General features: G+C 41.7%; 2 protein-coding genes across 2 annotated transcripts; one reads left to right on the top strand and one right to left on the bottom strand.

The window, feature by feature from the left end:
• Positions 1–264: 264 nt before the first annotated feature.
• Positions 265–4,541, top strand: habp2 (hyaluronan binding protein 2). The gene is made up of 13 exons (XM_068583462.1): positions 265–351; positions 486–513; positions 605–700; positions 825–935; positions 1,389–1,505; positions 1,638–1,751; positions 1,844–2,015; positions 2,296–2,387; positions 2,510–2,771; positions 2,847–2,989; positions 3,084–3,221; positions 3,497–3,642; positions 3,734–4,541. The coding sequence occupies exons 1-13, from the start codon at positions 265–267 to the stop codon at positions 3,890–3,892; spliced, it is 1,665 nt and encodes a 554-aa protein (XP_068439563.1). The 3' UTR covers positions 3,893–4,541.
• On the bottom strand, positions 4,246–22,640 carry nrap (nebulin-related anchoring protein). The gene is made up of 43 exons (XM_068583299.1): positions 22,462–22,640; positions 21,772–21,866; positions 21,500–21,587; positions 20,166–20,282; positions 19,872–19,985; positions 19,614–19,721; positions 19,371–19,475; positions 19,105–19,212; positions 18,907–19,014; positions 18,346–18,453; positions 17,815–17,931; positions 16,694–16,798; positions 16,191–16,295; positions 15,810–15,914; positions 15,546–15,644; positions 15,322–15,426; positions 15,136–15,243; positions 14,904–15,011; positions 14,582–14,779; positions 14,374–14,478; positions 14,187–14,285; positions 13,995–14,099; positions 13,638–13,745; positions 13,324–13,481; positions 12,587–12,740; positions 12,378–12,482; positions 11,227–11,325; positions 10,913–11,017; positions 10,682–10,789; positions 10,068–10,181; positions 9,774–9,971; positions 9,503–9,607; positions 9,209–9,307; positions 9,011–9,115; positions 8,787–8,894; positions 8,235–8,540; positions 8,051–8,155; positions 7,423–7,521; positions 7,164–7,268; positions 6,960–7,067; positions 6,257–6,568; positions 5,499–5,654; positions 4,246–5,368 (listed from the first exon to the last, which is right to left on the bottom strand). Exons 1-43 carry the CDS (start codon positions 22,525–22,527, stop codon positions 5,069–5,071), a joined length of 5,433 nt encoding a protein of 1,810 aa, XP_068439400.1. The 5' UTR covers positions 22,528–22,640; the 3' UTR covers positions 4,246–5,068.
• Positions 22,641–22,890: the final 250 nt, after the last annotated feature.

Below are 22,890 nucleotides of genomic sequence, written 5' to 3' on the forward strand. Positions count from 1 at the left end.
TACACACAAGAGTGCAGCCTATAGCATCAGCCTTTAGTCACTTTGTATTCCTCTATGTTCTTTACTGCTTTTACTTGTGATGACCTCAACAGAAAAAGGTCAGGACAAACATGAGCTTTGGATAACATGTACCTATTGTAAAAATCAATGTAGTTTAGTAATGATTAACAGGTGGGTGGAGTGTGTCGGGGTCTTAGTGTTTGTGAGGGATTATTTAGGACCGTCAGTACAAGAAGCGTCTCAGAGACATTCACTGGATCCATCATGGCCAGGGTCTACGTCAACGTCGTCTGCTTCATAGCTTTACTCTTCCCACTGTGGGCACTCAATGCAGTCGGACAGGACTGGTCTGTAAGTATGCATTTAGCACACGAGGCATTCAGTTTGTCTGAAACATGGAATCTCTGTTTTTAGTCCTATTTTGGGAGAGATGTAAAACTTCAAACTGAGTCAACTTGATAACGAATGTATGTATTGTGTTACAGGATTTCACAGCAACAGATGACACTGGTGGTAAAAACACTTTGAATTTGACCTTGCAGTGAACTAAAACTTGACTTGCCTCTCATGACTTTGAATGCCTGAACATCTCTTTTCCTTACAGCGTATGAGTATTTTTACGATTACACCACCGACAGCCCTGTGGAAGACTTTGATTTAAATTATGACGACTGGTTATATGAACTCTTGGATAGAACAGGTAAATTGCGTCTGGTTTAATTGCGCTGAACACGTGCTTTAGTAGACATCCACTGATGCAGTCACAGTCAGCTCTTTGTGGTAACTGGAGAGACTACATGTGATGTGTTTCTGTCTTCATTTAGATCAGTGTGATTCAAACCCGTGTTTGAACATGGGCAGATGTGACCTCGCCGCTAACGGGAGCTTCAGGTGTGTGTGCCCAGAGCCGTACACAGGAAGGAAGTGTCAGACAGGTATGACTGAGATCCTGTATATGAGAGTAATAATTATAATAATCAATGGTTTGCTCTTAATAATGGTTTATTTTATAAAGGGACAGTGCACTTTAATAAAAAACAGAGTGAGCCAAGAGGCTATTTTTCATCTTTCATCATAGTCCTGAGAGGCAGATGTTACAAATAAAAAACTAAAACCTAAAAACATAAATATACAAGGTTGTACAATATTGATAGTGAAGCAGGACAAAAAGCTTAAAGGAGTAAGGCAAGCATCGTATAAAGTAGGAAATACACAATGCAGTCAATCCATACAAAACAAAATGTCACGCAGACAGTTAGCGCAACATAAATTGACAGAAATCAAACTAGAAGGCTGACAAACAGACAGCAATCATGCAGTGACGGCAGGTCTGCACATACGATTAAACGTAAACTAAATTAAAGGATCGTGCCGTGTGTTTTTTTTAGTAAAAGATCTTTGCAAGAACGGGAGATGTGGTCGTGGGAGCTGCGTTGTCACATCTACGGCTCCATTCTACGAGTGCAAGTGCAAGCATCCATACAAACCACCCAACTGCACCAAAGGTCTGTTATTCTACTTATGGACTGCAGAGCATCATGTTACTGATTTAATTTTCTCATGATATCACAAAGTCCTGTTGCATTGACGCCTTTGCACTGGACATCATGCGCTGATCTTCTCGCCTGTGTTCACAGCTTCTCTCTGCAGGCCCAATCCCTGTCAGAACGGAGGCTCTTGCATAAAGGGTCCCAATCGCTCCTTCCAATGTTCTTGTCCTCAAGGATATAGTGGAAAGTTCTGCCAAATTGGTGAATACAATCATCTCTCTGTCCTAAATCGAAAAAAAATCTCCCATTCATCACATGGCTTAAAAAAAACGCATATGATTATTTTTTTCTAGTATCAAATGACTGTTACCAAGGGGATGGAGAGTTTTACCGCGGCATAGTGAGTGAAACGATTGAAGGGGAAGAGTGTCTTGACTGGAATTCCCATTTCATCCAGCAGAAAGGGGGTGATCCCTTTATTGATTATGCAGGCTTTGATGGGATTGGACCACACGACTACTGCAGGTGAGGAGTTGTCTAAATATTGCACATGAACTTACTGTTGACATACCCATGTTTGTCTCTCTGTGAATGTTCTTTCAATGTTGTCTTAGTACTCTTGGTGACACAAAGTCAGTAACTGGTTGATTAAGTTAATCAAAGTCTTTATAAATTATTTAGAGAGCAAGTAATAGGCTACTAAATTGCGTAACTAAGAAAAACTTTTGGGTTGCCAGGTTTTTCTATGCATGAATGTAATACTATAGAGCTGTTATATACTTGTTTTAACATCTCTGTATTCAAGGAACCCTGATGGAGATGATCAGCCATGGTGCTTTATTAACAAAAATGGCAAACTGAACTGGAACTATTGTAAAGTTAGGAAATGTTCTGCAGGTAAAACACACACGCACACACACACACACACACACACACACACACACACACACACACACACACACACACACAGAAAGGTCCTGGCCTCCACATATTTCATTGGGATTTTCATTCCTCCTCAGCACCAGCCACACCACCCACCATTCATGAAACAGATCTGACTCCAGCCAAGCCGGACGTCACTGCTGTCCAGTTCTCCCAGTGCGGGAGGCCGCTGCCCACCCGCTCAGCCAGAATCTTTGGAGGGAAGAAGTCTCTTCCTGGGGCTCATCCTTGGCAGGTTTCCCTACAGACCAGATTCAAAGGCTCCACGGGGCCCTTCAGACACATGTGTGGAGGCATCCTCCTCGAGTCCTGCTGGGTCCTGACTGCTGGACACTGCATGTAAGCTCCAGACGCAGTTTCAGATGTGAATTAATACAGTGCATGGACACACGCCTGACTTTGGTGTTTGTCCAGTGAAAGCGGACTGGAAATGCAGGTGGTGCTGGGAGGAGTGGATATCGAGAAGGAAGAAATATACGATCAGGTCATTCCTGTGGAGAAGGCCATCGTGCACGAGAATTACAGGGCGACCCCCTCGGCTGTTTATAATGATATTGGTGAGGGGCAAAAATAACATGCGATTCATGATTGTAACGGTGTAAAAATGGAAATGAAATGCGCCGTTCTTTGCTTTGTGCTTCTCCGGTGCAGCCTTGCTTAAGCTGAAAGTCGGCGACAGACCGTACTGTGCCAAAGAGACGCGCTTTGTAAAGACAGCCTGCCTGCCAAGCCAGCCCTTCGCCAGCGGGACGGAGTGTGTGGTGTCAGGATGGGGTGTGACTGAAACACGTAAGGATTGTAGAAGACTGTTATAACAGAACGATCAGTTTGAGGTATTGTGGTCAGCTTTTGAAAATTGGTATTTAGTCAAAACAACTTAAAGTATATTTGACATGAAGAAAAAGGAAAATTGCTCAGCTACGAGAATAAAGCTAGATAATGGATCATGTTTTGATATTTCATATTATCTTATATCCCTTGACTTGACTGAACGTGTGATTGAATGCATGTGAACCTGCAGTCTGTCTGATGTCTGTCTGATGCGACTCTCCGTCTTCTCTCAGAGAAGTTCGGTACAAACCATCTGCTGGACGCTCGCGTCCTCCTGATCTCCCAGGAGAAATGTAAAGCTCCCCACGTTTACGGAGCCGCTCCGGACGACAGCATGTTCTGTGCAGGCAACTTAAGAGGAGGCGTTGACTCCTGCCAGGTCTGCGAGATGCGGTTTCTGATTCATCTCTATTATATACATTCTTGTACTGTCACCAAAAGAGATCAATGCGTCCTCTCGGCCCCCGCAGGGTGACTCTGGAGGCCCTCTGGTGTGCGAGCGTGATGGGACTTACTACGTTGTTGGTGTTGTGAGCTGGGGCGACGGCTGCGGCAAGAAGTACAAGCCCGGTGTCTACGCCAACGTCGGCAGATTTGTTGACTGGATCGCTCGTCATTTACTTTCATAAGGATCCATGTGCCCATAATGTGTGTGATTATTTCTGACATGCCGCCACCGACTCTGTACTCTTGCACTGCGGTGCGACGGGAAGGATTTCTCAAGATTTCCACTGGTAGGAAAGAGGACTGAGCAACACTGACAGATTTACATGGAGAAACAATCTCAGTTTGTCTTTACAACGAAACATATTCAATGTATCTTCAAACACAAAGAAATGACTCCGTGATAATGACGATTGTGTACAAAGGGGGTTTCACCAATAATCAAAAATAAAGGCCGACGAGCATGAACTTGCAGAAATAGCACAGATAGTTGTTTTGTGGCGGAAATGGGCATCTTCCATAAATAACAGACTAAATCTCAGTTTGCTTTGAAAAGTTTATTTTATCAGCGATAAATCCAAGTATTTACTCCCAGCCCAGCTTTGAGTTAAAAAGGGGTATCGATACAAACTCAAAAAGCTGAACCTGCCAGACAAAATGTAGATCACACATCATTTCAGGAGGCCTTTGCTTCTTTCTCACTGAGCCTCGCTCAAAGTGCACTAGATGAGCAGACCTCATGTTTTGTAATGCTGCAACACGGTGGCCTTGTTCATTTGAACTCGCAGCCTGTTTTCATCTCTGAAGATTAAAAAAAATTAAATAAAATGATGATGAAACAAATCCTCTGCAGTGCTGGCCATACAGCCCAGCTACATATCTTCGAAACACATTTGATATACAGAATTCCAACTTTCATATTTCACACGGTATCCTTTTTGTCCTGAAACCACACAAAACATTCTTGTCGTTCTTGATGTTTTCCATGAACTGGTGGTGGCAATATAACCTATTCGAGTTGTAATAAAATATCAAAAAAATACCATTAAATCTGAAATAAAGTTTCTTTCTGAATTTTTTTTTTGCTCACCACATACATTTATAATGCTTTTATTTAACTTGACTAGTCCTGTTCTGATTCAACATGCGTAATACCCTCGGAAATCATTTCAACTTCATTTTAAAGTTCATTATTGCACCTACAGTAGCTCTGTTAGTTATCGGCGTGGCATGTCATGTAACTACAGAGCCACAACAGCCATTTCGTCAAAGTAGATATCACAATTACTACTTGTAAAGTCAACCACCCTTTCTTAAAGTGGTCATCTCTAAACACTGTCATCTATAAAAACGTATCTGATCTACGCTTCTTTTATCGCAGAAGCTTTACTAGACATGGATGTCTCCACTGTGTTCTGGACGGCAGCCGATGAAGAGGAGGACGTGATGCTGGATTTCTTCTCCATGGATTTAAAAGAGGTTGAGGTGGTGCTGGTGGACTTTTTCTGGACCGTCTGGAGGGTCTTTTTCCTCTTGACGTGAAGGACCTCCATGGCGTCCATGTTGACGCCTTGTTTAGTCTCCTCGCTGGTCTCCACCTGCTGGGAAGTCTGCTGCTGCTCCATCAGCTGCTGCTGCTCCATCTGCTGCTGCCGATGCATCTGAAAGAAGAAGAAAGAAGGGCCCGGAGGAAGTTAACTTAAAGGACCTGTGCACTTTATTGTACATGAATTGTTTCCCATATAGAAGAACTTTAGTGGGAGTAAATTACTAGAGTCCACGCTCCCTCACCATCATCATGTGCTGATAATTTGCAATAGCCTCGTCAGTGGTGACTCCCTCAGCCAACCCCAGCTCTGCAGCCCGGCGGGCCAACTCGGCCTTGTGGGAACCGGGAGGGGTCCAGCCCACTCCTCTGGTCCAGTTCAGGTCTGACTTGTAGTTCACCTGTAACAGACGGGAGTAACAATAAGGCACATTGATATTTTAGGAATCAAATTTGTTGAAATGGGCCTACAAGTTTGCCTTTGATATCAAGCAACATTAGCATTCACCATGGAGGTGTGTTTCTGGCCACCTATGAATATGTCCTATAGTCACTCTCCTCAGAGCTCTCTGCTTTTGGTCTCCACCAATAAGGGACATCCGTGTGTCTGGTTCTTTAGCTGTCAAATGCTTCACTATGTCCAAATGCTAGTCGCTAACTTTGTCTGTCCACCTTATGTGCTGAGCAGCAGTTAGTTTTTCAAGCCTTTTTTTGCTGAAAACAGCCGTCTGCTGCTGCGCCCGAAAACGACCCAGATGAGAGCGGTTGTAGAAGCTTAACAGATATGCACAAATACATATAAGTATTAGGGTATATATTTTGTTAGAGGGTGCGTCAGGATTCAGGATTCTCCTAAGTGCAGTTTTTCTGCATAAAATAGTTTGACTAATAGAATTATTTTGTGTCACATAAATAGTGAATAAATGGGAACTAAAGGATTGACACCGGCTGTATCAAAGCCACTTGAATTTGTTTTAAACTCTCCACATGGAGTGTGACTTACATCACTCTGCAGCTTGTAGGCCTGCTTGGCATGCTTGACATTGAGCTGCTCGGAGTCACAGGTGTAGTCGTGGAGCTTGCTGCGGTAGTTGAGGTCACTAGCCTGAGCCTGACTCTTTTTGGCCAGCAGGAACTCGGGCTGGTCGGCATGCATTTTGAACTGGCCCCGGTCCTCCCTGGACTGGCGTTTGTACTCCAGGTTGCTCTGCAGTTTGCTGGCTGCCAGGGAGTGCACCATCTTGGGGTCGTCCTCCACGCAGCGCAGCCCCACCTGCTGGCCCTTCTCCTTCAGGTGAGACTCCCTGTAGCGCAACTGCGGGAGGGAGAAAGATACAGACTTGATTTTAAGACTTTTACGGCTTTTTTAAAATTAAACTCCTGAATGCTACGCCTTAAAATGAGTTAATACATCAATTATGCTGATTAAGATACATCCAGTGTACCTGAGAAAAGCTTTCCAACCTCTGAAGTAAATACATTTTGTACGGCGATAAAAAGGGCGACTGTATGACTGTGGATAAATAAAGCACTCACAGGTGGAAATTCAATATTAACTGTGTTTTCACTTCATTATAATGGTCTTTTTTTTATAATAACAAAAAGCTGCATGCACAGTAAGAGCTGCTAATGAATCCTAATGTGTGCTTCAAGAAGACTGAAGGGACTCAAATCTTTTCACAAACTGAATCATCACACAGACTCACATCGCTGGCCATTTTTGTGGAGGCCTTGGCCGTTTGGAAGGGAATAGCATCCAGCCTCAGGTCGTGGCCCGATGTCTTCACTCGCTCTCCAGACGCCTTGTAAACTTTCTTCATGGAAGAAGAATTTTAAAAATAAAAGTGTAAAAATCTTTTGATGTGATTGTCTTACTTTTAGGATAGTGAGAAAGTATCTGTGTGCCATACATCACTGATCTGCAGGGCATTCATCTTGGCTCTGACGAAGTCTGGATCATCCGAGTGTAAAGTGTACTTGTGCATGTCATCATTCTTTCCCGATTTGTACAGCCTCTGTAGTGTAAAGACATGAGAGTGATATGTGAAACATTCATCACACAACATCCACAATTGTTGTGTTGAGGGGTTTGCAGTAAAAAAAAAACAAAAAAACAACAGAAACATAGATATAGTCCATTTTGTAAGTATGATTATCTTTTTAACCCACCTCGCTGCACTGTTGATAGCTCGTCTTAGCGTGGACAAGATCCGGAGAGTCAGTGACCGAGGTGAACTTTAGGCTGTCTGGCAGCTGACGGTACTTCTTCTGCATGAAGGGAAGACCAAACACACTTTCACAGCAGGAAATACTGATGGCTGAGTGTTAAAATAAGTCATGTTGTGGAGTGAAATGTAATGTAGGCTATAAATTCATTTAACTTCTTGAAAACATGTATGGTCAGTGGAAAAGTAACGTGCAAGTTCCAAGGTTCCAAAAGTGAAATATATCATCAAAATATGATAAATATTACAGAGGAAAGGCCATTTAGCAACTTATATTGAGTTTAATTCAAAACTATTTTTTTTGATTAGAAAAGGTTTAGCTCAACGAAATAATAAATTAACAAATAATATTATTCATGAAGGCTTTAAAACAGCACTTCACGTTCATGGAAGAAAAGAAAATATACTAAAGGTAGAACTGAACAGTTCACTGAATACATGAAATATCAAAAATAAAAAAAGGTGAACAAATGTCGACATATTCTTTTCTGTCTGATCATATTATGAAGTGTGTGTGTTGGAGAACTCATGGTTGTATTTTCTGAATCCTGGCTCCAGTTACATCGACTCACATCACTGATAAGCTCTCCAGCCTTCTTAGCCGATTCCATCTGAGGTGCACCCACACCGTCCCAGGCCACTCCTTTCATGTTATTGAAGTCTGACTTGTAGAGTTTCTACACATCAGGCGATAAAACGTATCAGTCAAGTTGATCAGTAATCAGCAATTTCCTCTTCCTCATCCACACCTCTCACCTCACTCTGCAGGTCGTAAGCCGTTTTGGCCCACTTCATGTCATCAGGAAGCATCGTGTACTCATGCAGTCTCTTCCTGTAGTCCTGTTCGCTGGCGAGTGCCTGGGCATTCTTCGCCGTCACCAGGTGAATCATGTCCTGGTTGAGGTGGTACTGCCCGCTGGTCGTCAGAGCGTCCTTGCGGTACTCTTGGTCGCTGGCCAGCCGGCCCGCCTGCAGGCAGTGTTGGAGCGTTGGGTCGTCCGAGACACTTTTGACCCCGATGTGCTTCCCCTTTTCCAGCAGGTGGTCGTGTTTGTACTTGTTCTGCAGACACACAGAGGCAATAACTGTAGTTTACTGCAATTTAATGTTTCGAATCCTACTTTTCTGAAGCTCAGAATGCACATTTTTTTGACCATGAGAGGTTGTCGATTCAACTCCATGAACATTTTAAAAGGCTGTAACCTTGTTGTGCGGCTGCATTTAGTTGCATTCTAGGTATTTGGTATATGTGGTGCACTCTAACTGGACATGTACTTTGACATGTTTTTAAGTCTTGTCTGCTCTTACATCACTGGCAATTCCTGTGGAGCTCTTGGCAGCCTGGAAGGGGATGTCCTGCATGGTGAGCTTGTAGCCCTGAGCCCTCAGAGTGTGCCAGGACTCTCTGTACTTGATCTGGAGCAGAGTGACAAACAACCAGTGTTCATTAACATTAAAATGACACACACACTGTAAAGGAAAGTCCACAGAGTACTGTATGGTGCACAGTCACAGGAACTTGTCGTACGTACATCACTAAAGTTGGCCGCATTGATCTTTGCTTGCGTGATCTCCGGTCTCTCAGTCGTTAAGGTGTAGTTATGCTGATCATTCACCCCTTTCTCTTTGTACAAACGCTGCAAAAATATAAGGAGAAATATAAAACGGCTGTGTAGTATTGAAACCACAGGAACTAGAACAGAACTAAAACAATAAGCTCAATGTCCCACCTCGTTTGTGATGTGTCCACTGAGTTTGGCATGCACGATGTCCGGAGAGTCTGTGACAGAGGTGTGCTTGAATTTGTACGGCTGCTGGCGGTACTTTGTCTGCGACGGAAGAAACAACAACGTAAGTGTTTGTAGATTTCACGGTCAATGTTTTGTATTCTTAACAAGAAAATGATTATCCGCTGACAATACATGTTCACAATGATATACTGGAGGTTATATTTTTAAAGGTATTGACCGAGCATTAAGTATTGTGTGTACACAAAACAAAGTTTGTTTTAAAAGATGTCCTACATCACTAATGAGGGCCGTGGCCCTCTTGGAGCCTTCAATCTGCAGAGCCCCGGTGGCTATCCAGGCTGCACCACGCAGGTAGTTCAGGTCCGAGCGATAGACTTTCTGTGACAAACACACACAAAAAGAAAAAGACAAAAGACTGTTAAACATCCAGTTACTGCTCCTAAAATGTTTCAATAATAAACAAAGGAAACAAGCGCGCAACACTTTATTCAAGTGCTGTCCAACATTACCAAACATTGGTTGTACGTTATAATTGATGTCTCACCTCGCTCTGCAGAGCGTACGCTTTCTTGGCCGCCTGCACCTTCATGTCGTCAGCCAGCGAGGTGTACTGGTGCAGGGTGAGCCTGTAGTCCTGATCACTGACCAGCGACTGGGCCTTTTTAGCGTGGGACACCTCCAGCATGTCCATGGACAGGTGGAACTTCGAGAGCTCCTTTGCAGAGTCCTGCTTGTACTTAAGCTGGAGAGGTACAACGGAATAGAGGAGAGAGAACGTGTTTCTAATATTGTTTAAATGTGTTATTTATCTTCTGAGTCACAGTGAAGAAGCACTTACATCACTGTTGAGCTTGCTGGCGTTGACCGAGTGAGCGATGTTCATGTCATCCTGCAGTCCCTTCAGTCCGATCATCTTCCCTTTGGTCTTCTCAAATTCTTTTTTGTACTTTTGCTAAAATGACAAATGATTAACTTGTTACTTTGAGTATAATGAGTTAAGTGAAATGATGTTTGAAATGTTTCAATCATTCAGTCGGTTCAATAGTCAACGACACAAAACTGAAATTTATAGCGCAATGTATCTGTTCTGTTTGTCTGTGCACGTTATTTTATATTTTACATTCTATTGTAAATGTAATATGTTTCTATTTATTTCACTGTGTTGACTGTTGTTTATTGTCTAATGTACGCACCACTCGCCAAGACAAATTCCTCGTATGTGAAACATACCTGGTAAAAAAAACTGATTCTGATTCTGATCAGTGATCCGCTGATAATGCATGATATAGATATAATTTAACTGTTGTTTGATGCTCTCTCGTTTGTGACTGCCAAGACAAACAAAAATGCTTCTTTGGGTGTTTGAAAATAATCTGTAAATTATGCACAGAAATATGTTTTAGGCCCACGCTGGAAATGCAATGGCGCGATAACAAGAAGCGTCAAGCTCACATCACTGAGGATCTCTGCAGACGCTTTGGCCGACTGGAAAGGTATGGCATCGAGACGCAACTTGTAACCGCCATCACGTATCTTTGTCCAAGATTCCTTGTAAGAGCTCTGAAAATCCACATTATGTATAAACTCAGTCGACACACACAAAGTCAGCTGACTGGACGCATTGATTGGCTGTCTGATGGATTCAACATGTGTCTCTGTGAGTTCTTGTGAGTGTGGTTTTACCTCGCTGATGTTCACAGCATTGAGCCTGGCCTGAACCATCTCAGGCAGCTCCCCAGTGAGTGTGTAGTTGTGCTTCATGTGTTCACCCTTTTCCTTGTATAACCTCTGTAAAGAAGAAAGAAAGGCTTTACTGAGCATCCAATGTACCTCTATTTGTATACCTTACATGTACAGTACCTATGGGAGACATCAGTGCAGACAAGTCAGACATGCTAAGTTTGAAACAGCCCCCAAGTTCAGTCAAAAAATATTTAAAAAGATACATTTTAACAAGCTGCATACTGTATCTGGTGACAAATGACAGCTGTACTTACATCAACAGCCAGTTTGTTGCTGAGTTTAGCTTGGACCATCTCGGGAGTGTTTTCAACACTGGTATACTTCAGACCACTCACATCCTGACGGTACTTTCGCTGAATCAAAAAAAAAAGAGGGATGAATATTAAAAAATTGTCATAGTAAGAGGAAGCCATGAAAAAAAATGTGTGCACATGCATTTGATGAACAGTAGAGGGCACAATATCATTGCAAAAGACAATATATTATTAACGAATTAACAACTTGCAAAAATAACACAAAAGGAAACTAGTCATATTTTTATCGACAAACATAGATAGATATATGATACATACAGTAGATGTCTGCTTAGGAGGAAGTCAAGGATCTGTTCTACTTATGTTCCATCTGTCATTTCATGGTCTAATGTTGGAAACCCGACTGAAATGAGGTTAAACATAAGTGGCTACTTATGAATAAGTTTGGAATATAGTCTGGTGTTTTCCAGTCTGCATCAGATGTATCACAGAACTATCTTTTAGCACCCTTTGTATGCATTCACAAATAAGCGTTCAAGAGTTTGAAGTTTCCGCAATAAAGCAGCTGGGATTTCCTGATGTACTTAAGCAATGTGGACCTTCAAAACAAATCAATATGGTGAAGAGAAAGCAACAATGAGAGAGAGAACCCTAATCGGTGAAGTTGAATCTTTTTTTTAAACTGTAACAGCTTCAGTTATTGTAATAATTCAGCTCATTCGTTACAGCCGGGTGGAATCCACTTACTTTACCCAGTTTCAACAGAACAGGAGCGGCCCGCCGCTCCTTAAATACATTCTGACCTAAGTTGTAAACTTAGATTTGTGCCTTCGAGTCACTTGATACACAATTGTGGTTATCACATTCTCGTACTCTCTGTGCTAATTTACATTCATAGTTCTTTAGTTATAAATAGCTCTTCAGTGTGGTTAATTATACACTGCATGGTTTGGGCAGAATTACATTGGAGGTCCAATATAATTTCCATAAATAAGTGAAATGTTAACCAAGGTCAAGGCTGGAAACTCTTGCTGTGGGGTAGCGTTTCACTTTCTATGTGAGGACAATTCTCTAATTCATATTACCCACAACCTCAAAGGTTAACCTGCAGCCGATTGCAGTGCATTCTGGGTCACAGCGTTGGTGGTTACCTCGCTGAGCATCTCTCCGGCTTTCTTTGCCTGCTGGACATCCAGAGATTTTGAGGCCTCCCAGCCGACGCCCTTCATCCAGTTCAGATCGGACCTGTACTGTTTCTAAATAAAGACACACACAGCTTTCACTTTTTACAATCCTATTGTGGATAAATCATTCTAGCACACAGCAGGTTGTTGTTTGGATGTCTAACCACAAGGCTTACATCGCTCTGGAGTCCGTAGGCCTTCTTAGCCCAGGCGACGTTCATGTCGGTTGATGGAGTCGTGTACTCGTGGAGGAAGGTCCTGTAGTTGGTATCGGTTGCCAGGTCTTGAGCCTTCTTTGCATGGCTGATGTTCAGCATATCCAGATGAACGCTGGGCAAATAGAGAGTTTAAAAAACACAAGATTTAAGAACCACAAGTTCTTGTGGTTTTATGCTGAACCGAGCTCTGGTCATTGGGGTCATTCCCATTTAAAAATAAGCTCACTACAGCATCTAATATTGCTTTGGACTTCAAAAAGGTGACGTCATGCACCGGGATCTTTTGGCTTAGCAAATCTAAAATAATCTTAAATATAAGTGTAAGTGTTTAAGCACTTGTGACATTTTGAAATGAGTCAAAATGAATGCTGGCATGGCTGTAAGGCTGCAATGTCAAACATTTTCTACGTTGATAAGTTTGCTAACAAGGCAGATATAACCATTGGATCTATATTTTTTGCAGTTTATTATACTTATTTCTAAAATGTGATTGAATGCTAAATTAAAAACAACCTTCTTTAGGAATTTTAGACCTCCTAAATCATCGCAGCACTCAGTGATTGACTGTACTGCTGTTCATCTTAACAACAGTCTTCAACTCAGGTGAAACGATCCCTGATCAGTTAAATCTGGGTGTGATTGACCAAGATTGGAGACACGCGTTGAAAACGCTCTATCAAGGTCTAGACTCTCACCTGTTTTTGGCCTTAGAGTCCTCGTAGCTCTTCTTGTACTGGTGGCCACTCTGTAGTTTGGTAGCCAGAGCCGAGTGGGCCATCTGAGAGTCATCACTGACGCACTTAATGCCGATCACCTTGCCTTTGTTTCTCTCATGCTTCTCCTTGTATTTGACCTGCAAACGAGTATTTCAATTAACTTGTATTTACAGACGTCATTACTAATCTTCAACTTTTTAAGTTGAATTATATTATAACATTTTGCACACGAAGGAAAATCAACTTTTCTCATCAAGCCGACCCTAAGGGAGCAGACTGTTAGAATAACTCACATCACTGGCCAGGTCTCTTTTGGCTTTAGCGGTGAGAATAGAGAGAGAGTCCAAACGCAGCTCGAAGCCCTTTTCCCTCTGCTTCTCCCAGTTGCTCTTGTACACTTTCTGGAAGAAGAAAAAAAGAAAATTACAGTACTTTGCCTTCATGCAAACAGACATGGTGTGTGGGTCTAATGAAGTCATTTAGTTAAAGTGCATCTCCCCATAATAGGTAAAACAAAATATATATTACATAGATAAGAGATATTAGAAGAAAAAAAACAGTCTATAATTTGACTATAGCATTTCTGTTGTTGTAACTTCGTCCAGTGTTATCATACATATGCTCATCTTGATGAGCTCCAGCAAACTTACCCCACTAAGAAGATTAGCGTTAGCCTTTGCTTGTTTGAAGAGGGGCTCGTCTTTTGTCATGGTGTACTGGTGTATCATCTGCTCTGTGTCTGCTTTGTACGCCAGCTGAAAATCAAAAACACACGGACATATCATGTCAGAGTAAACCCGACTAAAATGGATATGATTACAGCTTTAAAGTGAAGAACCTACGCCGCTCTGCAGTTCCTGGCTCTTTTTGGCGTGTTCGATGGAGAGATCATTCGCCACGTGGGTGAACCTGATGCTGTCTGCCTTCTGCCGGTATTTAGTCTGTGAGGCGGCAGAGTACCGTGAATAAACAGTGTGTAAAGAGAATGAATAAACTCAACGATGCACACACAGACACCAAATTACTGACATCACTAAGCAGATCTCCAGCTTTCTTGGCCTGGGCAATGTTCAGACATCCTTCAGTCTCCCAGCCCACTCCTTTCATCCAGTTCAGGTCTGAACGATACTGGTTCTGTTGAACAACGGAAAGAGTCATTAACCAAGGGAAAGATTTTTCTGTAGCATTTACCATCTGCATCACAGGCAAGGTATCGTTCCTTTCACCGGTCTCTCACCTCGCTTTGCAGGGCATAAGCCTTTTTGGCCTGCTGGACCTTGATGTCATCGGGCATGACGGTGTAGTCGTGCAGTTTAGTGCGATACTCCAGGTCACTGGCGAGGGCCTGAGCCTTTTTGGCGTGGCTCAGGTTGATCATGTCCAGAGGAAGGCTGAACTGGGACTGGCTCTCCTTGGAGCCCTTCTTGTACTCAATCTGAATTGGTAACGATGAAAATAAAGGACTTACTTTGAGTCCGCACATAAGCTGCAGCTGCGAAATGTGTGAAATAAGTGCATTATAATGCCTGTAAATAATTATCTGAGTGACTTCTGCTTACATCACTGCTCATCTTGGCCACTTGAAGAGAGTGCAGAGTCCTGGTGTCACTCATGTTGACCCCCACTGCATTTTCCTTGTTCTTCCTGTAGCTCTCTTTGTATTTAATCTAAAACACAAGCACATGTGACTTAGTTCATTTTTTCGGCTGTTACATTTTTATTTCCTCAGGCATGAACTGTGTTTTATGTATATTGCATCTCCTTGCAGGAGAGAAGTGTGTATTTGCTTACGTCACTAGCGAGGTCCCGGGAAGCCTTGGCCGCTTTGACGCTCAGGTCGTTCACGCCGATGTCGCAGGCTTTAGACTTGTTCTTCTCCCACTCCTCTTTATATTTAATCTGGAGTCATACATTCAAATCACCACTTGAAGAATGGGAAGTGATTTTCTTGCGAGGTACGTGTGTGTGTTAACTTACATCACTGCACAAGACAGCGTTGGCTTTGGCCGCTCTGATTTGGGGCAGGTCCTGGGATAGTGTGTACTGGTGCTTGGTCTTCTCATAGCCTTTTTTGTAGTTTTGCTAAAAGACACATGAATAAGAGCTCAGTGCTCAGTCTGCAGCTGAAAGGTGCTGATGAAGTTGGTGTAATCGTGATCAAGCCTTCAGGAGTGAGTGTTGTTGTAATGCAGTTTACTTACATTGCTCACGAGCTGAGCGTTTTTCTTTGCTAAAACAATCTCAGGTGTATCTGTTGCTTGGCTGTACTTGACCTTGTCGATGTGTTGCCTGTAGTTCTTCTGCAGTCGTATAGGAAAGAGTTTTGTTACAAATTATAAATGTATCACATACGATTATTCACCTAATTGTAAAAACATTTTTACAATTGTAAAACGTTTTTTATTGTTATTCTGATGTAAATTACGTAGATCTAAAAAAATTAAATTAAATTTGAGAAAACTCACATCTTTTAGTGGGTCCAGTTTCCTTTGGCTTTGGTAGCCTGGTGTGAGCGTGGCTGGGTAGTTGTATTCACCATGCTCCTGCTCACAGCCTTGTTTATAAGAAATCTGGAATTTACAAGAAGACAATGTCAGCAATATAACCCGCAGAGCAGTTATTCAGACATTTTTATGACGAGTTTTATAATTCTACCATTAATTAAAGTCAACACAGGCCCGTAGATTATGCAATAGATCTAATACTGATCATGCCTGTGCTCTTTTGTTAGAAAAACAGAATAGCAGGTCAAAGCGAGTAGCTATTTAAAATATTAATAACCACTTTGCATAAATCTTGACATTTAATTTCTACATTATTATAACTCCATCAAAAACAAGGCTTACATCACTAGCCAGTTTCATTGCTTTCATGGCATGCATGGTCTTCTTATCGATTCCTGAGTCTTCATAGTGGGTCATGTCGCTGGTGTACTTCTGTTTGTACTTGTTCTTTTAAGAGTGGAGAGAGATTAAGAACAATCATTATGCAGGATTGTCCATATAGCCCTTATGACATTCACATTAAGGCCAAATAACACTACATTATATTGACATTACATTCCATTTAGCTGACGCTTTTATCTAAAGCGATGTACATTTTTGCTCTACACACCGTGGACACAGCAACGGGGAGCAATTCAGGGTTAAGTGTCTTGCTCAAGGACACAACGACAGGGACTAGCGGAGCCGGGGCTTAAACCACCGATCTTCTTGATTGAAAAACGGGCATGCTAACCACTGAGCCACAGTCGCCGTTAACTATTTGTATGGTTTCCTCTGTTTGTACTTTTTTGTCATCTATACATGTCCAAAAACAAATTCATTATGTTGTTGTTTGTCATACTTACATCACTTGTGAACTTGGCGATTTTAGCAGCATTTTGAAACTGTGGTGTCTCACAGAAATTGATGCTGTGACCTTTGGTGTTCTCCAAGTCCTTCTTATACTCCACCTAGTAGAAAATATGAGAGCTTTTCTTTTAGAAACACAACAACATAATAAAAGAAGCAAGTGGTGCAGGTGAAATACAAAAAAAACAACCTTGAGGCTAATGGGAGGAATCTGACCTGAGTAAACAGTCAAAGCAAAAATAAAAGTCAAATAATCAACAAAAGCAAACAAAAAATCAACATAAATAATACAGAGACATTACATAAATAATATAATGTAGAACAAAAGGAGCAAGAATATATTTGAAATTGATTAGCGAGGTAGACTGAATTAAAATGAAATATAACTGTTCCATAACTGATCCCACTTATGTCTAACAAAGAGTTGACAGAGCCCAGTACAAAACATTACCATTTAGCATGTCTCTTATTATAGTTATGTACATCACATTAAAATAAAAACAGCAGCTTCTTTTTCAACATTTTTTGTTGTTGACCAGTCAGAGCTTTTCCTTTGTGGCACCTGTGTGCTAAATATAAAGTAGCTACCAGTCACCATTGACACTGCGTCATAACTCAAGAGTCAGTGAGACAAACCTTCAATCTGAATACATGTGCTTTGCTGAGCTTAAAAATGACAGCAGAACACCATTTCACTTGTCAGCGTTACCACTCAAACACAACACAGGCAGAATGTTGTCACCATGCATTCAATCAGACCATTATTCACAGACAAGAAAAAACAATTGTGACATTTCTATGACATAATCCCAAGACTCAGAATAGCTGCTCAAGAGTGATGCACTGTTTTCTTGTGTGAGCTCATATTAGTTTGACGGGGTGGCCTTGGAGGTAAGCTGTAACCACACCGGATAGGCATGTCAGAGATGCTGAAAATGCAAGTTGGGTGGCTCCATGTCTGCTGAGAACTGACACAGTATATCCAATATTTCACGCTCTTAAACACACACATGCACTGAGCAGCAACATGTTCACCTGGAAATGCTTTCTTATCACGCTAAAAATAAGGTTTGCGCTTTACCTTGAAAACCTCACAATCAATCACACACCAGCTCACCTCACTGACAATCTTGTTGATCTTCCGGGAGTTCATGAGGGCAAGATTGTCCTCAGATGTCAGGCTATGGAAGTGCGAGGCGCCCTTCATCTTGCTTAAGTCCTTCTTGTATTTTAACTGCAAAGGGAGGAAAGATGATTGAGTGCATGCAGGAGAACAACACCTTGTGTAGGATCAGGAGATTAGTGATGCACACACACAAACACACAGTCTAATTTAGTCGGTGTGGAGAGTTTAAAGAATGACAACATGGGGAGGTTTTCACATTGTAGTCCCTCATCCAGTCTTCCCAGTGATGACAAGGCCAAATGATGGATGAAGCTGGAGCTCTCACACGCCACACTCTGTTGTGCTTTGACAGCATTTACAACCAGTTCACACAGTTAAACAATGAAACGACCAACCGCACAACTACTTTAGTGTGAAAGTCAAGATATTGAATTCTAATGAAGATCGAGTGTTCATAAAAAATATTCTGTAGTGTTTATAACTAAGCACGGCAATATGTTTACTCATCAGATTGATACTCACATTGCTCGCATTTTCCTGAGCCTTCTTTGCCAGGTGATAACCAGGAGTGATCATGGCAGGGAAACTTCCTTTGCCTCGTTGCTGCTCGTACTGCTCGGTATAGGCAATCTGTAAACAGAAGAGAACTTCGTTGTAATTCCAATAAATACAAGAATTAATTGAAATAATTAATAAAGTGCTGCAAACTATTTTCTAAAAGGTTTTATGGGGGCTGAAATGAAATCATACGGTCTCAACTCTTAATATATGTTAACACATTATTGTGGGCCTGAATCTTAAACAATGGGAACCTTAAAAAAAAAAAAAGAAAGTGTGTTGCTCTGGAGCTCTGAGGTACACGCCATGTATCCTCTGTGTCATACATGCAGAACTGACAAGGGACCTTTATTATCTCTTCCTGCAATATATTTCATGTAATTCACTACACTATTAATTGAAGTAAATAAAAAAAGGCATATAAAGAACTTTAATCTGCATATGATAATGTGACGTCCTTTGGGATATTGCAAAAGGCGTTTACATTAAAACATATACATAAAACAGTTAAAGTAAATTCCATACCTGGCTGAAGTTCTCTGCATTTTCTCTGGCGTGAACTGCTTCAGCTACCGCTGCCTCAGCGCTGGCTTTACCCCTCATCTCTTGTTCATACAGCTGACGATACTTAATCTGGTGGGACATGAAATCCATTACCGACCAATGATCGGTGGGTCTCCCAGGGCGTTTGTGTGCATGCATGTACATGTAGATTTTACTTACATCACTGGCTTGCTCACCGGCCTTCTTTGACATCTTGTATCCAGGTGTAAGATGTGCAGGAAAGCTACCTTTACCTCTCTGCTGTTCGTATTCTTCTGTGTAGGCGTACTGGAGGAAGAAAAGCAGTGATTCAGGTACTCACCGACACAAAAGATTATAAGACAAACTGCGTAACACTCAACTGGTCTTGTTTGTGATATTTCGCCTAAAGTGAGATACAACACACGAAGATATCATAACGACATCATGAAAGGCTTAAAGCTTACATCGCTAACAATTTGTCCTTGCTTCTTTGCAAGAAGAACCTCAGGGGGGTCAACAAACGTGGTGTATTTTGAAACTCTCTCCTCATGTCCTTTTTTATATTCCAGCTGCAAATAAAGAAAACAAAGAACTTAATTTGGCTAATAAAGTCAAGCTCAAGCAACCACTGACAGAGACACGTAGAGCAAATTGCTTGGATTTGAGCTCTTTTGTGCAGAACAGTATGAGCAAAGAAATGTGCTTACGCTGCTGGCCAAAGTATTGGCTGTCTTAGCAGACTGGTAACCTGGTGTTATCATGGCAGGGAAGCTCCCCTTGCCTTTTGACTGCTGGTAGTCTTCTGTGTACTTCACCTGCCCAAAAGAAATCACAAAATCAATCAAGACACTTGAACAATATTGATGCAAAGTCATCGACACTATCCATACTAGAAACGGTGCTTCTTTATAGATTTAAAACATCATATTTAAAGAAGCTTCCTTGAGGAAAAAAAATGTACTCACATCATTGATGGTATTCTGGGCCTGAGACATCGTTACTGTCTCCTGGTTGGTCACCATGCCTGAGTACCATGTCTGCTGCTGCGAGAACTCAGACTGAGACTGAAAGGCCTGTGTCTAATGCAGTCATCAGCACAGACAAGAGAGAGAAGATGAGGTTCAATGCATCATCAGCGACAGCTTAATAACATAAGTTACTTGACGACCCTTCTCCATCATCAATGAAATTATGCAGTTTCCAAAATTGAACTGAAACTGCTTTTGGATGAATGGCCAGTCTCTCTACAAGGATCTCACCTGGCTTGTCACCTGGCTTGTCACCTGGCTGGCTAGGCGAGCCTTCTCCAGCTCCATGGACCTCATGTCTTGGTGGAAAGTGGACATAAAGCGTTCGCCATCTTCGCGATACTTCAGCTACAAGTGCACACAAATGACAAGAATGAAGCCAAGGCCAGCACACATGTGTGCATGCAAACATCAGAAGCTGTGATATTGTCCTCATTGCAGATCCACAGAGCCAAACATCACTCTATTCTTACGTTGTCAACTTAAACCCGACAACCTTAGCGCACATTCTTCATGATGACGGGATGCTATTAGTGTGTTGTTATTAATAACTAACAAGAAGCTGGAACTGCCAAGAAAGATCTAGAGAGGAGCACTGAGTTATGAAACTCTGAGCTGATTGCTAATGATCCTTAAGCCCTAAAAATGTTCAAAACTAATATTAGAATAGTTTCATTGCCGGGGATAAGAGGCAGCACTGACGTCTCTGAAACATCATTGCTAAAGGGCTAACAATAAACATGAGACATGGGTTTCTATGAAGACTCGGTGCAAACCTTTAGTGTGGGACACAGAGAGTCAAGTATCAACTCAGAACTAATGACAACACAAGCTCAGCATGTTCACCACAGCCAAACATATCTGAGAGTGTTCAGTAGACAAGGTTGAGGTTTCTCAGCGTGGTCTAAAGTTGGCCATCAGACCAAATATCAACAAGTCCTATATCTCGCTGACATATAGCAGTAGCTGATGAGTTTGCTAGCTTACTGCTAATATAAGCATCAAAACTTTGCATGAACTGCAGACAGACGGGAACAGGTGGCAGGGCAGAGGAGAGCAAGGGATGCGAGGCGTTTTACTCCTGGCGTATAATTTTAGCTCTCAGAGCATGAAGTGGGGTAAGCAGAGGGGGTTGTCTGGCCTCTGTCACAGCAACAGAAATAACCAGAGCCGCACCGTTCATTCCACACAGCTGCCGTCACCGTGGACTCAGAGCAGACGACCACCTCGCTCTCTTCAACCCGTAAAAACCCGTAAAATGTGTTGGAGCCAATGAGAATAATATTGGTAATTACTTTTGACAAATTAAGGCATATTTCAATTCAGCTGTATTCAATCTAAATCTAAATTCAATCTTTCTTTTTTTTTTTTAAACCTTAACCAACACAATGACCACTATGAATAGCAATTTCATGACAAACCAATGATAAATGGTCATTTCACTCATGGCATACATAGACAGTGACTTATGTCAGCCTGTGCACAATGCACCTTGACTCAGATCAAGGCGGAATATTTTGTTTCATGTTGCTGCTCGTGTGTTTGTGCATGTGACGTCATCTCACCTCACTGCTCGCTTTGCTTTGCTTCTTTGCATTGATGTTGACGGGGGTCTCATAGACACTCGTGAAAGTGTTGTTCCTCGGATTATGTCTAGAGGATGATAAATACATTTTTGAAATGGTGATTATGTTGTCATTTTTTGGAGAAAACAAATGGAACATTGAGGAATCTGTTTTCACACTAAAATGTCCCCTGAAGAAAGATTTTTGATCAGTTTTTTGAGACAGTGCTCAAATAACAATGTATATAATATGATACGACTGGTAATACTTACACAGAGCAGTATGGCCTCTTCTTGTGGCTGACAAAGTTATTGGCAGTGAGCACCATCTTACAGACGTCACAGTGAAAACATGCTTTATGCCAGTTCTGACAGAGGAAAAGACAAATCACATTATCAATTTAGAAGGTCTTTTAAATCTCTAAATTCAGATTTAAATCTAGGTTATCATGCGGAGACAGACAAAACATGGACAGGTGTTTTCTGATAACATCTAATCCACAAACATATTTAATGAAACAAGCTCCTAAATAACGACATTCACAGAATCCTTAACCAGTCAGGTTGACTTAAATATATCTTTCATGTAAATGTTGAACTGTATACCATAGTTTAAAAAAAAAAAAGACATTATACAGCAGCAACCAAGCTGAGCTACATGGATGCGTTTCATGCTGCAGATATTAAAATATAAATATTTGAACGTTACTCTTGTCATGCTTGTATCCATAGCAGAATTTAAACTTTATATTACAAAATATGGCATTATATACAGAAGTTGATTAAAAAAATTAAGTCCAGTGCCTCAGGTCTTTTGAAAGTTTGTACCTTACCTTAATGTAACTTCTGACTCTCTTGTTACTTTTACAGCAGTTTAAACTATTTTGAAATGGATTTGTAAGATTAAATGTTCAAAGAAACTGTGATAAATGTTCTTGTGGTCACAATGTTTCTGAGTGTTACCTGGTCAATGCAGTTGATCTTCTCAGCCGGGTAGACCACAAACCCACACCTGGCACAGGACTGCATGGTGAATGCTGGTCCTTTCCCCAAAAAATCTTCAGGAAAAATATCAGAAGAAGTGGAGTGATAAGAAATGTTCAGGTCAGGCAGACAGGCACCAGTTTAGTGGAGGAACTGGCAGTGATTCCCGGACAGTCCTGGCAGTATATCTCTGGTGGCTGTAAACTTAGCTCTGTGACTGTGAACTTTTAAAACTGTCTCTTACTTGACACCATGTCCCGCGATTGGCCAACCCCCTTTCATATACCATGCTGGAAGACTGGCTGAGTCCAGCTGTCTGTCTGCACGGAGCTAGAGAGGGACACAGAGAGAGAGACAGGTCAGATGTCACTGTATGTGTGTAATGATCCTGAGTTGGACAGCTAGTTC

This window comes from Clinocottus analis, unplaced genomic scaffold (assembly GCF_023055335.1).
Source record: "Clinocottus analis isolate CAN_PGR_092001 unplaced genomic scaffold, fCliAna1.0.p SCAF_19, whole genome shotgun sequence".
Taxonomy (NCBI): Eukaryota; Metazoa; Chordata; class Actinopteri; order Perciformes; family Cottidae; genus Clinocottus; species Clinocottus analis.